Source organism: Natrix helvetica (genome assembly GCF_964273705.1).
Source record: "Natrix helvetica genome assembly, chromosome: 3".
Classification (NCBI taxonomy): Eukaryota; Metazoa; Chordata; class Lepidosauria; order Squamata; family Natricidae; genus Natrix; species Natrix helvetica.
Window position 1 is genome coordinate 161,263,417 of NC_138549.1, and position 17,179 is coordinate 161,280,595.

General features: G+C 42.2%; 1 protein-coding gene across 1 annotated transcript; it reads left to right on the top strand.

Moving 5' to 3' along the window:
* The first annotated feature begins 332 nt into the window (after positions 1 to 332).
* PCK1 (phosphoenolpyruvate carboxykinase 1) lies at positions 333 to 16,585 on the top strand. Its single transcript, XM_081949243.1, has 10 exons — positions 333 to 574; positions 1,078 to 1,344; positions 5,029 to 5,210; positions 7,713 to 7,916; positions 9,386 to 9,573; positions 10,294 to 10,456; positions 12,389 to 12,613; positions 12,720 to 12,851; positions 14,455 to 14,550; positions 15,900 to 16,585. The coding sequence occupies exons 2-10, from the start codon at positions 1,121 to 1,123 to the stop codon at positions 16,355 to 16,357; spliced, it is 1,872 nt and encodes a 623-aa protein (XP_081805369.1). The 5' UTR covers positions 333 to 574; positions 1,078 to 1,120; the 3' UTR covers positions 16,358 to 16,585.
* Positions 16,586 to 17,179: the final 594 nt, after the last annotated feature.

Here is a 17,179-nt window from a genome sequence, read left to right on the forward strand (position 1 = left end):
AAACACACCCAGGGCAAGCCTCCAATTCACAGCCAACAGGCCGTTACTGTGACGACAAAACCTGCTTTTCTAAGTACTACAAACAAATGCCTTCAGTCTCAGCTGCTGCAACCATCTGCTGTGTATGCTCAGCCTTTCACTTCTACTGAGAAGTGACGACAGGTTCCCCCCTTCCAATCAGGCTAGAACTGGGCCAAAGGTTGGTCAAGCCAAGGCATTTCGTAAACGGGACTTTTAAAAAAAAAACCACTGAGAAGACAGGAGGTCTGAAGAGCATCTACTTCAAACACTCATTAATTGAGCCAGTTAAATGATAAACCCTTTGTGACTACCGTTGGTTGGATGTTTCTGCGGATATTCATCCTTGGCAAGATGTCAGAAGAACTTTTCCCTGGGGTGATTTTAGAGACAAGCCTCCTTTACCTTGAGTGGTGGGACGGACTAAGCAAGACAAGAGTATTTAAGGAAGGGAAACCAGAAGTCCCAGGACGAAGTTTAGTGAGCAGCATCATGTTCCCTGAAAGGACCAACTAAATCTTCTCCAAAGCTAAGAACTGAAACTACTCTGTGTAACGTAAGTATTTACATATATAACACCTGTGTGCATTTTGAAGGTTTGATAAACAAAAATTGATGGAGTTGTTTGGGGTGACTTGTATTGCTTAGTCTGAAAAAAATGCTTCTTTTTTGACAAAAATTGTAAGTTGATAGTAGAACTTATTCACGCCATGCAAAAAATCCTGTTGTTTCTCTTCCTGGCTTCTACTTTTGATCTTTTCAGTTTGGGATATTGCTAGTGTAAGTAAAGATCGCTAACATCAGTTTTCTTCAGATTTGTTGGATGCCAGAACCCATCAGTTCTAACTCAACCAATGACAGTGACCTGGTGGAGATAATTTCCAAACACCTAGTGGGTAACGAGTTGTTCATCCTTTGGTATAGAGAGCACATCCATTCGTTTGGTTCAGTTCTGTTGAAGGCAATATCACCCTAAGTGGGTTTTTTTGCTAACAATTATGCATTTTAATGAACTAAAGACATCTTTTTCCTCTGTATAATTCGCAATTCATCTCACAGGCTAAATATTCTCACCATCCTCATCAGTGGTAAAGAACAGGCAATGCCACCCCAAGTGAAAACACGAATGAATGCCACTCCAAAAGTGGTCCAAGGAGACTTCAAGAGCCTGGCACCCAATGTGAGAAAGTTCATTGAAAGCAATGCCAAGCTGTGCCAACCGAAGGCCATCCACATCTGTGATGGATCAGAGGATGAGAACAAAAAGATCTTGGAGCTCATGGTGGAACAAGGCATGATCAAGAAGCTTAGAAAATATGAAAATTGGTAAGAGACCACTATTGTGTGTTGCGCAAAGCCAAATATATGATCTACCGTACCATGTTCCATTCCTTAGGGCTTTCCCCAACTTGTACTTAGGGGTGGTATAAGGGGTTGAAGTAACTTTCCTCTCCTCTGGGCTTTATCCCTTATTCCAGCATTATCCAAAAGCATCCTAAAAGTGTGTACAAAACCTATTGGAGGGATATCCAGGAAGAGAGAAGTAACCAGGAAGAGAGACAATAAAGACAAGATAGGGATCAGCTATGGGGCAGCAAATGCCATGCCCGACTAGATCAATGAAAGATGGAGAGCAGTTCAGCTCAGCAATGGGGAACTGTCCATAAGGAGCCAATGTGTTAATGCCATTAATGTTATGTTCTTCCTGGACGGTTCAATGTAGGCAAGAATAAAAACCGAAGTTCCATTTCTTTTTTTTTTTTACATTATTCCAATATAGAACTGCCACTCTTTAATGGATGTGCCATATTTTTAGTGGCTACGTAGCTATCAAAACATCAATAGATAAAGATTTTCTCGTTATTGAATGTCTTAGCTGGAGAAAACTTCAGATAGCAATATTTCTCAAAATCATTAGTTTTCTTCTAAAAATAGCACCTTTCTTTGTCACTTTGCAGTCATTCTGATTTTTAATTTTTGGGATCTAGCTTCTTTGTGCAGAAAAGATGAAATAAAATCAAGTAATGCATTCAACCTTTGTGCCCAGAGTAAATGTAATATGATTTAAGCCACGGGGGTGGGGGGTGGGGTGGGGTTAAATCTGGTCTGGTGAAGCAACTATAAAGCAAATTTCTAGAAACCGGTATATAGAGTGCAGACTGGCTCTCCCTTTTTCCAAACTTTAGGGAGAAATCTTATAAACGTATTTCTTCAACCGCTTAAAAGAATAATTACACACACAGCACTTTAAGAACATAAAATAAAACAGACAATTTAGCTGGAATCTAGAAGAATAAGCCAATAAGACAGTTATCTTATCTTTAGTTTCCTAGTTCACTGAAACTTAGATTTGTTAGAACTTGATACCACAGACTTCTCATGCCACAGATCAAATTCCCTTGCAATTTATGCCAATTCAACAATAACACTAGTTTGTGATTAGCACAACTTATGCAATCACACCAATATAGTAATGTAATTTGATCCAAGTAGCATAGTGTGCATCTTTGGCTTTATTGCACTGATGGTCTTTGATTTACCAGACTTTCCCTACAATTAGAGGTTAAATAAATTAATCGGAGGTTAGTTGAAATGAGTTTTCATTGTATGTCTCATTTATATAAGATATCCTAAAAGTCTTAATACATATCTAAATAAAATAAAAATTGGAGCCTCCAGAAGGTGTAAATGCTCCAACACTGGATCTTTTAAATAAGAGATTAGATAACCATTTGTCTGAAGTGGTGTAGGGTTTCTTGCCTAAACAGGGGGTTGGACTAGAAGACTTTCAAGGTCCCTTCCAACTCTGTTATTCTATTCTATTCTAAAACAATCTATTGAAGCTTGGCCACCTTATTCTTTACAGTATATGCAACCCTAAAATGCTTCATAAAATGTTGGTTTATTATTTTAGGAGTCAATATGGAGACTAGCATAGGAAAGAGAAAATGTTTTCCTTCCTATCATAGGCAAGCAGCAACATCTGAAAATCAGGAGGACAGGAGGAAGGAATAGGTATGGATATAGAGATAGAGATATGCACACACATAAGGGCGCACACACACACATGCATATATTGCAGGTATGTATGTATGTATGTATGTATGTATGTATGTATACACATACACAGACACATATTTGTATTATATATATAATTTGTATCCAACCTTTATTATTATTTTTTACCTATAATTCAAGGCAGCAAACATGTCCAACACACCTTCCTCCTCCTATTTTTTCTCAGAACAATAACCCTGTGAGGTGAGTTGGGCTGAGAGAGAGTGGCTGACCCAAAGTCAGCCAGCTGACTTTCATGGCTGGACTAGAACTCATAGACCCTTGCTTCTAGACTGGTGCCTTAACCACTAGATCAAACTGGCTATATCCCAGGGGTGGGTTCCTGCCAGTTCTAACCTCTTCTATAGAAGAGGTCCCACAAATCTACAGTGCCATTTAGAACTGGTTCCAGCTCCCTCCCCCCCGCCCGTCTGCATATCATCAAGATGAAGAGCGAAAGGAGGAATTCTGGGAGTTGAAGTCCACAAGTCTTAAAGCTGTCAAGTTTGAACACCCCTGAGGGATTTTTTCTAAAGGGTTAGGGATGCAAGGGTCTTGTAACTTGACAGCTTTAAGACTTGCATGCTTCAAATGCCAGAGTTTCTGAGCCAACATTTTGGTTGCTAAGCAAGAGCGTTATTAAGTGAGTTTCATCACATTTTACAAGTTGGCCATGCCCACCTAGTCACATGGCTGGCAAGCCACTCCCACTCGGTCGTATGGCCGGCAAGCCACCCCCACCCGGTCACATGGCTGGCAAGCCACTCCCACAAAGCAGGCCACACCTATGGAAGAGGTTCTAAAAAAATTTGAAACCCACCACTGCAATATACATACATACCATACCATACCATACCATACCATACCATACCATACCATACCATACCATACCATACATACATACCAGGGGTGGGATTTTACCGGTTTGGACCGGTTCGCTCTGACAAATAAGTGGGCTCACGGGCTGCCCTTGCGCTTTACTGACCTATATCTTCTCACTGAGTCGCATGGCAGAGTGGATTGCTGTGCCTCAGCTGTTTTCCTCCCCAGCAGCGAAGCCTGTGATCACCAAACTGGTTGTTAAACCCACCACTGATACATGCACACATGCATGCATGTTTGTGTCTCTGTGTGTATGAGTAGTTCCACCTTCAAGGAAATGCAGCCCCAGTTCTCATTTCTTTTCATTATTGTCTCTAAGATGAGGCAGCAGCTTCAAATGAATTATGAGTAGCATTCTGCATAGAGCAAATAAGCAAAGCCCCATCCGAGGGATGCAGGGAGCACGCAAAATCACGCACCCCCTCTGGGCGGTGGAAAAGTCTCTCTTCATGGAACCAGTCCCTGGTGCCCAAAATGTTGGGGCCATTGCCCTAAAGATTCTCCTGGTCTGAAAGTCCCTTGAGATCTCTTCTCTAATATTCCAATGATGGAGTCTGAAAATTCCATTCTACAAACTCTAGAAGTTTTAATGTTTGGAAATAAATATAAAGCGTCTGGAAGTTTTAATGTTTGGAAGTAAATATAAAGCGTCTGGAAGTTTTAATGTTTGGAAATAAATATAAAGAGGCATTTCCATTATTTTTCATTCCAATTAGAAATGGGGAATGCACGGCTTATTTTGTATAATGAGGTTGTTATTGCTTATTTTATCTCCTTCCTGCTTCTCCTCCCTAAAAATATAAGAAATATATCTTTTTAAAAGATAGCTGGGAACCTAGTAGGAGTTGGGCTCCATTTGTGAAATGTCTCTGTGCAGAATAAAGTCATGTTCATTAGCAAAACATCACCAGGAGTCAATGGTTTGACTGCACTTAAATAAATAATATTCCTTTCACGATCCAACATTGTATGGTGCTATATTGTCTTGAAATAAGGAGAAATTGAATTGGATTTCTGTCATTTTTATTGCTCACATGACAAGTGTAAATGTTCAGCTTCTCGTCTCCACAGCTGGTTAGCCTGCACCGATCCAAGGGACGTGGCCAGAATTGAAAGCAAAACTGTAATTGTGACACCAGAGCAGCGAGATACCATCCCAATCCCCAAAAGCGGATTGAGCCAGCTGGGACGGTGGATGTCAGAAGAAGATTTTGAGAAAGCCTTCAGGGTCAGGTTCCCTGGATGCATGGAAGGTAGAGACACAAAAAAAACCCCAATTTTATGGTTAGAAGTAAAACACTGCAGCTTCCTACCTGTGGTGAGATAACAATAACTCTTAGATTTATATACTGCTTCACAGTGCTCTCTAAGGGGTTTACAGAGTCAGCACATTACCCCCAACAATCTGGGCCCTCATTTTACCCACCTCGGAAGGATGGAAGTCTAAGTCAATCTTGAGTCTGGTGAGATTCGATCAGCCAAATTGCAGGCAGCCAGCAGTCAGTAGAAGTAGCCTGCAGTACTGCATTCTAACCACTGCGCCACCACAGCTCTTCACATAGAAGAGATAGAAGAACATGGTTTCAAAGAGGTTCACAAAACATTTTTTTTTCATTTGTTCCATGGCTAAGCAGTCCTCGTAAACAAAAAAGAGCAAATTCTGTTAATAATGGGGTGAGTGTGAACGCCACAACCAATGACACCTTTATTATAATTATTTTTACCTCAGGAAAACCAGTAGAATGATGGTTTACCTATAGTTGTGTTTGGGTGGGCCTACAATGCCAGTTATTTTATACTAGCTCTCTTTAGATTTGCTAGTCTACTTAGAAGTCACATCTGGATTTGGATGGACAGCAGTATGTCACTCTTGAACTACTGTGGTAGAGCTGTGGTGGCACAGTGGTTAGAATGCAGTATTGCAGGCTAACTCTCTGCTTACTCCAGGAGTTCGATTCTGAGCAACTCAAGGTTGACTCAGCCTTCCATCCTTCTGAGGTAAAATGAGGACCCAGATTGTTGGGGGCAAAATGCTGACTCTGTAAACTGCTTAGAGAGGGCTGTAAAAGCACTGTAAAGCAGTATATAAGTGCTATTGCTATTTCTACTGTTTTGGAATCCAGTCACATACTTCTTAAAATGTATTTTGTGAAGGGTTAGAATGGCCCAGACTGATCTTCAGCAAAAAAAAAAAGTTACAATATAGAGTGCTATTGTTTAGCTCCTATTGTTTAGCTCCTCTTGTGTTTCCTTCCCTGATAGCCCTGCATGAGAGCTGCCCTCCCCTTTATTTTTTTCAAACATCTTCCCTTGGGAATGTTCCAGAACCCATGCAAAACCTAAAGGTTTCTCATTATTATTGATATGTCCTCTTTGATGATCAAGTTGTCAAATCTGCCTTCTGAACCTCCTTAGTGAGAACACAATTTCCACAAAAATAGAATGAGACCGCAATCTACACTTATCTTCTAAACTTAAACTTGGAACAGCTTCATGATATACTGCTGGAATTTGGCATGCATTTGCAGTAAAACATGGGGCTAAAGAGTCGTAATCAATAAATCCAATTCCCATTATCTGGCAGAATGTTTGTTTAATTCTCCTGAATTTGAGATCTGGCCCTAACATGCCGATTTTGCCAGGTGTTACCTAATATTAAAATGATTTGTACCCAAGTTCTGTAAACAAAACAAAACCTTTACCTATAAATGTGTATTTTATTGGAAATGGAGAAAAAGAGGATCGTATGAGGAGCAGCCTTCGTTAACCTGGTTCCCCCAGATGTTTTGAACCTGAACTCCCATGCTGGCTCAGAATGATGGGAGTCCAGTCCAACTGCAAACTGTCTGAATGGGGAGAATAACAGAGTTGGAAGGGACTTTGGAGGACTTCTAGTCCAGCAGTCGCCACCTGTTCGTCCGTGAGAAACCTTGGGTGGTCTGCAGAAAAATTATTTGCATTTTTTATATTGCACTAAATCAGGGGTCCTCAAACTACGCCCCCTAGAATGGCTATGTGCAATGAACGTTTGTGTTGCTGCAGAGAGTCTCCCCCTTTGAGGTCTTTTTCTGTGGGTTGGAGGCGGGAAGAAATTCTGACTTGGGGTCTGCTTCGGACTCCTGGTGCAGGGCTTTAGGCAAAGGCTGGAGGGAAGTGCCGCTGGTGGCAAAGAGCCAGAGGGCCCTGTTCCAGTGGGACTGCATCATGGCTTGGAAGTGGCTGACCATCTCAGCTCACTGAGCCTCCAGTTGCCAGTACCTGGCCTTGTACTCCTGCAGGTCTTTGCTTTGCTTGGAAAGCCTATGCTCGAGGTCCTCAGTGAGGTGCTTCTGCTGAGCTTCCTTCTCAGTCAGATCCAATCTGAATTGAGCTGTTTTGCCAACTCTTTCTCATGGTGGCTGCTTAAGGAGCCCGGGCGGGAAGGCGAGGAGTGGCTGGGAGAAGAGGGGCGAGTAGAAGCTGGCAAGGTGCCCCTCGATGTGAGTGACATCGAGTTGGCCAATCACACCCAGTCAAATGACCACCTAGCCACACCATACAGATGGTCATATTAGTGGCCCGTGGGATTTAAAATTATGAATTTAGTGGTCCCTGAGGTCCCAAAGGTTGGTGACCCCTGTTCTAGTCCAACCACCTGCTCAAGCAGGACATGTTAGAGCATTTTGGATAAATGGTTGTCCAATTGTAAGACTAGTATACTAACTTAGTAGAGATTTATGATTTTGTTTAGGATTGTATCTGTTTCTCTTCTGCAGGTCGGACCATGTATGTCATCCCATTCAGCATGGGACCGATTGGTTCTCCTTTATCCAAGTTTGGGATTGAGCTGACTGATTCTCCTTATGTGGTGGCCAGTATGAAAATTATGACTCGTATGGGAACATCTGTCCTAGAGGCTCTGGGTGATGGAGAATTTGTAAAATGCCTCCATTCGGTTGGGTGCCCTTTACCATTAAAAAGTAAGCCATTCTTAAGCTAAAATGTACTTTGTTCATCCTGTCTTTCCCAAAAGATAATTGTTGTTAATTTATTTACCAAGCAAAATATTCCGAGCGCCGTAGTTATGGAGTTGCCAAGTATCCCTTTGAATAAGAGATGCTAAGTTGGGACTGGTGGGTCATTAAATGCAACAAACCAGAAATTATTCATTAAAGAAAGAACCAACAAAGCATTCCTAAATATTTTGGGGCTCTTCCAAATGACTGAATTGTAGCTTGGATGAGAAAATTAAGTGCAATCTGGTCCACTGTTTCCCATCACATCTCAAAGCACATCTCAAAGCACCCATGAAGACTTCGCTTTTTTCAAAGAACGTGGTCTATTACGAGCCACTGTAGCACTGCTAGCTATGCAAATAACTCTGCACTGTATTACAACTCAACATTTTTGTAACCAGACAAAAGAGAAAGGAATACAGGTAGTTGGTGTAAGGTGCTCGGAATACTACATCCAATTTCGCCACGATGTAAAAAGTTGTTGAGACTCTAGAAAGAGTGCAGAGAAGAGCAACAAAGATGATTAGGGGACTGGAGGCTAAAACATATGAAGAACGGTTGCTGGAAATGGATATGTTTAGTCTTATAAAAAGGACTAGGGTTGACATGATAGCAGTGTTTGATATCTCAGAGGTTGCCACAAAGAACAGGGAGTCAACGTATTCTCCAAAGCAACTGGGGGCAGAACAAGAAGCAATGGATGGAAACTAATCAAGGAGGGAAGCAACTTAGAACTAAGGAGACATTTCCTGACAGTGAGGACAATTAATCAGTGGAACAACTTGCCTCCAGAAGTTAAAAACACTGAAAGTTTTTAAGAAGAGATTAGGTAACCATTTGTCTGAAATGCTATAGAGTTTCCTGCCTAAGCAAGGGGTTGGACTAGAAGAACTCCAAGGTCCCTTCCAACTCTTGTTATTCTACAGGTAGTCCTTGACTTATGACCACAACTGAGCCCACATTTTTGTTGCCAAGTGAGACTTTTGTAAAGGTAATATTTCCCATTTTACAACCTTTCTTGCCACATTTGTTAAGTGAGTAATGGCAGTTGTTAAGTTAGTAACAGGGTTGTTAAATGAATCTGACTTCCCCATTGAGTTGCTGGTCAGAAGATCGCAAAAGGTGATCAGAGGACCCCAGGAGACTGAAACTGTCATAAATACATGCCAGTTGCCAAGCGTTTGAATTTTGATCACATGACCATGGGATGCTGCAATGATTGTGTGAAAAATGGTCATCAGTCACTTTTTCCTGTGCTGTCGTAACTTTGAACAGTCGCTAAATGGAACTGTTGTAAGTCGAGGGCTACCTGTATATTCATGCTGTCTAGTTTTGAAAGGGTACATGGCAAAAATACAAAAAAATAATAATAGATGTAACCTTTATTTCATGTACTCAATCCGAAGTAACAAACTCTATTTTACCTTTTGCAGAGCCTCTCGTGAATAACTGGCCATGCAATCCAGAGTTGACGTTGATTGCTCAAATCCCTGATCACAGGGAGATCATTTCCTTTGGAAGTGGCTATGGGGGAAACTCTCTTCTGGGAAAGAAGTGTTTTGCTCTCAGAATTGCCAGCAGGATCGCCAAGGAAGAAGGCTGGCTTGCAGAGCACATGCTGGTGAGGAAGGTTTTAATAACGAAGTTATTTTCAATTCCAGTCAACGAGCTAAGATGTCAACCCAGGGCCAGCAAGGATATAGACCAGTAACGGCTAACCCTTTTGTTGTCGTCTGCTGAAAGCGCCCACACCCATAATGCAATGCACATGTGACAACCTCCCCCCCCGCGATACCCCTGTGCATGTGCGCACAACCTCCCCACCCTCTGTGCATGCGCAGACATCTCCTGCATGCGCCCCCCCCGCGCATGTACCGCAGAGACCTGAAACTCAGCTGGCTCTTCAAAATCTTGGTGCATCTTATACACTGGTGCGTCTTATAGTCCGAAAAATATGGTGATTCCTAGAATGCTGTCAATAATTTACCAAGAATGTATTACTATTATTCTCCTCTTCCTTCCTAGTCTCTATCTCTACACACTTATGACTATAACTATGTTGCTTGTATTTTTCAGTTTATATTGTTTTTATTGTTTATTAGTATGATTTGGTAGCTTATTAGTAACCTTGACTATCACTAAGTGGTGTATCTTTTTGTTCTTGATGAATGTATTTTTAATCTCTTTATGTACACTGAAAGCATATGCACCAAAGACAAATTCCTTGTGTGTCCAATCACACTTGGCCAATAAAGAATTCTATTCTATTTTAATGTTTTTGCTTGATGCTGCATGTTGAGTTTCGGGGGGGAAATAAAACATTCCCTGTGTTTTTAAACAGATTTTAGGTATCACAAATCCAACAGGTGAAAAAAAATACTTTGCAGCAGCTTTTCCTAGCGCATGCGGAAAAACCAACCTGGCTATGATGAATCCATCTTTGCCAGGATGGAAAGTGGAATGCGTTGGAGACGATATTGCTTGGATGAAATTCGACGACAAAGGTAATTTACTTAGAATTCAGCTGGGAGTTGATGGTCCAAAGCTCTGTTCCAGTTAGCTGGGGAAACTATGCTCATCTATATCTTTTCCCTCCCATCAATTGTGGTGTTGTTCCAAGAAAGGAAAAAGTAATGATTAATTTGTACACATTTGAGACAGGCATTTGTGTGCACTATTTATATATTGAATTTATATCCTCGGGCACTCAAAATCGACTTTGCAGTTTGCATGATATAAGGCAACAGTAAAATATCCACGGCATAAATTAAAAACTTCTAAAACAAAATGATTTCATAAGTTACACCCACTTACCAGTAAAAATAAATTGATGGCAAAATCCAAGCTAAAATGCTTTACAAAATAATTCAGTTTTAAGTGTCTTTCTGGGAGCCTTCAGAAAGGATTGGGGGGGGGGGCAGTTCAATTTCAACTGTGAGATTATTCCAGTGAGCTACTGAGCTTGCCAGAAGTATGCCCAAAAAGCAGTTTTTGCGGCAATTAACGTTTAAGTTACACCAGTTTTAGTTGGAGTCAAGGGTTATGGAAATGCCAAGCCCTGGAACGTTAGAATGATTGTTCTCCAAGGGCTTTCTCTAATGTTCTGGATTTCTTTATAGAATGAGAGGTGGTGAAGGATGTGGCAAGCCCTTGAAGTATATTTCTTTTTTTTTAATTTAGTTTGTCAAACATTACAAGATAACAGGTATAAGTATAAACATGGACATGAACAAAGGAAATGAGTATAAATAAATGGGGACAATAGGACAGGGATGGAAGGCACACTGGTGCACTTATGCACGCCCCCTTTACGGACCTCTTAGGAATGGGGTGAGGTCCATGGTAGATAGTTAGATGTTGAAGCTGTGGGGGTTTGAGGATATAACTGATGAGACTGAGTTGGACAAAATGGGAGACTATTCCAACATTCCCAGGAGAGACTAGGCAATTAGAAGGGCGTGGTGGGAAATAGCACATTTTGTGAATGCAGGTGATTAAGTGAAGGAGGAGAAGAAACCTAAATGATCATTTAAGAGGCACATGATATTTCAACTTCAAAGTTAGGGGCTTGCCCCCATGCTGTCACTATCCTTCCATACTAGCTTAAATTTTGGGAGCGGTAATCCCAGTTCAACCCGAGAGTACCAGATGGAATTAAGGAAGACAAAAATAATAGAGGTGAAAGAAAGGAAAGGTTACAGTAGAATTGGGTAAAGACTAAGATAAATGTAAAGGTTCCCTTTGCACATATGTGCTAGTCATTCCTGACTCTAGGGGGCGGTGCTCATCTCCGTTTCTAAGCCAAAGAGCCAGCGCTGTCCCAAGAATTCTCCGTGGTCATGTGGCCAACATGACTAAACGCTGAAGGCGCAAAGAACGCTGCTACCTTCCCCCAAAAGGTGGTTCCTACTTTTTCTACTCGAATTTTTACATGCTTTTGAACTGCTAGGTTGGCAGAAGCTGGGACAAGTAATGGGAACTCACTCCATTATGTGGCACAAGGGATTCGAACCGCCAAACTGTCGACCTTTCTGACTGACAAGCTCAGCGTCTTAGCAACTGATTCACTGCATCCCACCCAAAGACTGGGTTGATGAATATTTGGAGGTAGGTCCCAAAGGTCCTTTTTCAAAAGGCAATTGGGCTTCCTTTGTTTTTGCTTGAAGAGGTTTCGCTTCTTTGGTTCTTGGATGAGAAGCGAAACTTCTTCAAGCAAAAACAAAGTTCAGTTGCCTTTTGAGAAAGCACCTTTGGAACAACAATGACTTGGGATGGCTGAGAATCTCTATAAACATTCAGAGGGAGGAGAATAAGTTGGGATGAATGGACAGAAAGAAGAGGAGGTGATAATAGAAAAGATTCCCACTGCCTCTCTGGCATCTTAGCCATCTTGTGAATGATTATCTGAAGGTAGCATCTTATCTAATGTTTCCTAGGTAATTTAAGAGCCATCAACCCGGAGAATGGCTTTTTTGGAGTTGCTCCTGGAACCTCTGTGAAAACCAATCCCAATGCTATGAAGACTATAAAAAAGAATACTATCTTCACCAACGTAGGAGAAACTAGTGATGGGGGTGTATATTGGGAAGGTATTGATCAGGAACTTCCACCAGGAGTCACTCTCTTATCTTGGAAAAAGAAAACATGGACTGCCGAGAATGGTACGAAGGAAACCTATCCTTCCATTTCTCTTACTAATTGGGTAGAATTTTTGGTTACTGCAATGATGAAAGTGTGACATATATTTATCTGAATATATTTGAACAGAGGAGCCTTGTGCTCATCCCAATTCCCGATTCTGCTGTCCTGCTAGCCAGTGTCCTATTATTGACCCTGCCTGGGAAAATCCAGAAGGAGTCCCAATTGAGGGCATCATATTTGGAGGACGGAGACCTGAAGGTAAGAATCGCAAACTAAGATAACGGCTCCTTCAGCTTAAAAAAGTACTGAAAACACAAAAGTACAGAGTCATTTGTATAAATTATGTTGTCGGAAAAATTAGAAAAAAAATTGATAAATATTGGGGACAAATTACATTAAGGAAAAGAAGAGAGAAAAAATAACAAAAGTGCCACATAAAAGATGACAATCCCATCTTTTCTATGCCTGAGATATAGAATTAATTGTCTTAAATTGTAAGAAGTCAGATTGCAGCTAAATACTACAAATTAACAATGAGTGTCTTGATACTAGACTAGTAACAGTCCATTTCCTCATTAGTGATAGAATAGAATAGAAAGAATTCTTTATTGGCCAAGTGTGATTGGACACACAAGGAATGTGTCTTTGGTGCCTATGATTTCAGTGTACATAAAGAAAAAACATAGAATACATTCCTCAATAATCATAAGATACAACACTTAGTGATAGTCATAGGTTACTAATAAACAATCAAATCGTACTAGGAAACAAAACAATATGGCATCTTCATAGCACCACTCAATCCCTATTGCAGGGACATGGAGCCTATCATTACTGCTATTTTATTTTGATGACTCTAGAACAGCAATGTCAGACTTAATTTCATTGAGGACCACATCAAGGTTGTGTTTGACCTTGAGTGGGAGTAGCTAGGGTGGGCGTGGCACGCATGATGTCACTTGTGTCGGGGGTGCCCGTGGTGGCCCGAGCGCTCTGCCAATGAAAACGAAGCTTGGGGGTCCCACGTGCGGCCCTCACAAGCTCTATTTTTTCTGGCAGAGGCACTGCAGGTCAGTCCTTTGCTGTTTCCAGGGCAACCCCGTGGGCCAGACTTAAGGACCCCGCAGGCCGGATCTGGCCCCCGAGCCTTGAGTCTGACACCCCTGCTCTAGAAGATGTACAGGGAAATGACCAGAGAGAGGTCCTCCTTTTCTAGTTATCTTTATGCAGCGCTAGATGCCCGTCTCCCAGAGATGCCTTAATTTGAATTCCTTCTTTGAACGGAGAAGTTGAATTAAGCCGCCTCTTCTAAGCCATGATTCTAGGCCACCTGCATATTTTTTTAAAGTCGGCTAGGCTGCTGCAGAAAAGAAGGATGTTTCTTAGCAGAATATCTGATATGGTGGGAATTGCAGTCCCAACAGTTCTCTAGGGCCCCAGCTACAGGTAGGTCTTAATATATCCAGCTGTAGTTCATTTGCAAACCACAATAGCTGCCGTGGTACATATAGAAATTATAGAATATTTCTTAGCCTTTGATCAGAGAAAGTCACATTTTCCTGCCATTCACAATACTGAACTCTCTTCCTACCCTAGGTATTACTCAGCAGTACCTTTGTGGAGGCAAAGGGGCCTTAGCTAACATAAATCCCCTTCCCTGACTCTTTGTACCTTAAGATAGATAGAACTGTTTGCATTCTGAATAGATTAGATAAGCCACAGGGAGGATGGCTATGTAGTGATCCCAAATTTACAAATGCTGGGGAACGTATGGCAGCTGCTGCCATGATCTAAAGCAGCAAACTCAAATAGGTGCAGCACCAGTAACCTTTAAATATTCCAACCATCCTGTTTTCTCCAGGTGTGCCTCTAGTTTATGAGGCTCTTAACTGGCAGCATGGGGTATTCATTGGTGCAACAATGAGATCCGAAGCAACAGCCGCTGCTGAATATAAAGGTAAGTCAATGTGAAATAGTGCCTTGGCATTTAAAGTGCATGGCTCAATATTTTCACCTAGAAATTCTGAAGATATGAAAGAACCTTCCTTCCTTCCTTCCTTCCTTCCTTCCTTCCTTCCTTCCTTCCTTCCTTCCTTCCTTCCTTCCTTCCTTCCTTCCTTCCTTCCTATGATAGTAAAACTACTATGCTTTGGTACTTAAAACAATTGCCATCCCATATAGGGCATGCAATTGGGACATTGTATAAATAAAGAACTACTTAGATTTTAGGCAGGAGAGTCTATTCTATTCTAATAAATTACCTTAGATAATTGTTATGCATCCTCCACATTCAGAACCAAGAGATGGTTTTGGGAAGCAACCTGTGAAAGGGCATGATGGAGTAATGTCCCAGCAGCATCTGTTGTTAGTTCCAGCACTGCGACATAGGATTCAATTTCCTGATAGTAGGGATAGATTTGGATTAAAAATGGAGAAAGATACCAGAGAATTTTTTTTTGCCATTCCCAGCCTGAAGGGGAAGAAGATATGGAATTAGATGGACCTTTGATCCAACCAACAGGAAAGCAGTTATTTTATGCTGCTTCTCCTTTACTTACAGAAATTTGGTTGGACAGACAAAATTTCACTTTCAGAGATTAGTGTGCCTAGTTAGACAAGCCTGCCTTGTGTGCGTATGTGTATATCACAATGCCGGTTGCTGCCAGAATTACTGCTGGTTTGGCGCATCAAAAATTTGTGCCTCTTAAGAATGGGGTGAGGTCCATGGTAGACAGCTTGAGACTGAAGCTGTGAGGGTTTGAAAGCTGTGAGACTTAACAAATGTCTCACTTAGCAACATAAATTTTGGGGCTCCATTGTCCTAATTCGAGGACTATCTGAGGCAGATGTTAAGGCTGCACGATTTAAAGTGAGCAAATGTGGATCAGGTGATGTTAGAAATAATGGTGGACTAATCAGTGGGATGCGGTAGCTCAGTGGCTAAGACACCGAGCTTGTCGATCAGAAAGATTGGCAGGTCAGCAGTTTGAACCCCTAACTCCGCGTAACAGAGTGAGCTCCCGTTACTTATCCCAGCTTCTGCCAACCTAGCAGTTTGAAAGCACGTAAAAATGCAAGTAGAAAAACAGGAACAACCTTTGGTGGGAAGGTAACAGCGTTCCGTGCGCCTTCGGCATTTAGTCATGCTGGCCACATGACCACAGAGACATCTTTGGCAGCGCTGGCTTGTTGGCTTTGAGAGATGAGCACCGCCCCCTAGAGTCAGGAACAACTAGCACCTATGTGCGAGGGGAACCTTTACCTAATTATGGATGAGGCCTCCCATGCTTTTTGTTTTCCCCTCAGGAAAGATCATCATGCATGATCCTTTTGCCATGAGGCCGTTCTTTGGGTACAACTTCGGTCAATATCTTTCCCACTGGCTCAGCATGGCCCATCGGCCTAAAGCAAGACTCCCAAAGATCTTCCATGTCAACTGGTTCCGGAAAGATGAACAAGGAAGATTCCTTTGGCCCGGCTTCGGTGAAAACTCTCGGGTGCTGGAGTGGATGTTTAACCGCATCCAGGGAGAAGACGACGGTGCGCAGCTGACAGCCATTGGCTACATCCCCAATGACACCGGATTGAACTTGAAAGGCTTGGAAACGGTCAGCCTCCAGAAACTCTGCGATGTTTCCAAAGTGTTTTGGGAAAAGGAGGTGGAAGAAATTAAGAAATATTTCACAGAGCAAGTGAACGCCGACCTCCCGTATGAGATGCAAAGAGAAGTTACTGCGTTAGAACAGAGAATTAAACAACTGTAACATTGACTGGACATTGTAGACCAGGGGTGTCAAACTCAATTTCATTGAGGGCTGCATCAGAGTTGTGTTTGACCTTGGAGGGCTAGGGGTAGGCATGGCCAGGGATAGGTGTGACCAGCTCAACGTCACTCGTGTCAGGGGCACCTGTGGTGGCCAAGTGCTAAGACAGGACTTCCCTGAGACCTTCATTTGCATTATACCCTTCCTTCCTTCCTTCCTTCCTTCCTTCCTTCCTTCCTTCCTTCCTTCCTTCCTTCCTTCCCCTTTCTTTTTCCTTCCACTCCTTCCTTGTTCTCTTCCAATCTTCCCTTCTTTTTCTTTTTCTTTCCTCTTTCCCTTTCTTCTTTCCTGTCCCTCCTTACATGCTCAAATGCAAAAGGGGAAACATTTCTCCTTTCATTTTGTTTTTGCTGCCCTCTGCTCCGTTTTTGCTGGCAGAGGGCTGCAGGAGGCTGTCATGGCTGAAAAAGGGGCATGGGGGGGTTTGCGGGTAGCGCCCCACACTCTGTTTTCGCTGGCAGAAGCACCGTGGGGCAGTCCTTTGCTGTTTCCAGGCTGGCCCCATGGGCGAGATCTAAGCACTCTGCTGGTCTGATCTGGCCCGTGGGCCTTGAGTTTGACACCCCTGCTGTAGACAGTACTTTGGAAAGAAATGTCCAGTGTTTTTTTAGAAACTAGGCCTCGTAGTGCAGTAAAATAGTGGCAATCACAGTTATGGCCAGAAGTATCACTTGTGCAGTTTGATTGGAGTAGAGGTCTTCCAGTCACTCAAATGGTTGAAGCTGCTTACTTGCCTTGAAGCAACGATTGTAGAGTTGATCA

Coding starts and splice junctions, on each gene's coding strand:
- PCK1 (XM_081949243.1), top strand. CDS start 1,121: ATGCCACCCCAAGTGAAAACACGAATGAATGCCACTCCAAAAGTGGTC. Junction 9,574..10,293: donor GGCTTGCAGAGCACATGCTG/GTGAGGAAGGTT, acceptor GTTTTTAAACAG/ATTTTAGGTATCACAAATCC. Junction 10,457..12,388: donor GATGAAATTCGACGACAAAG/GTAATTTACTTA, acceptor AATGTTTCCTAG/GTAATTTAAGAGCCATCAAC.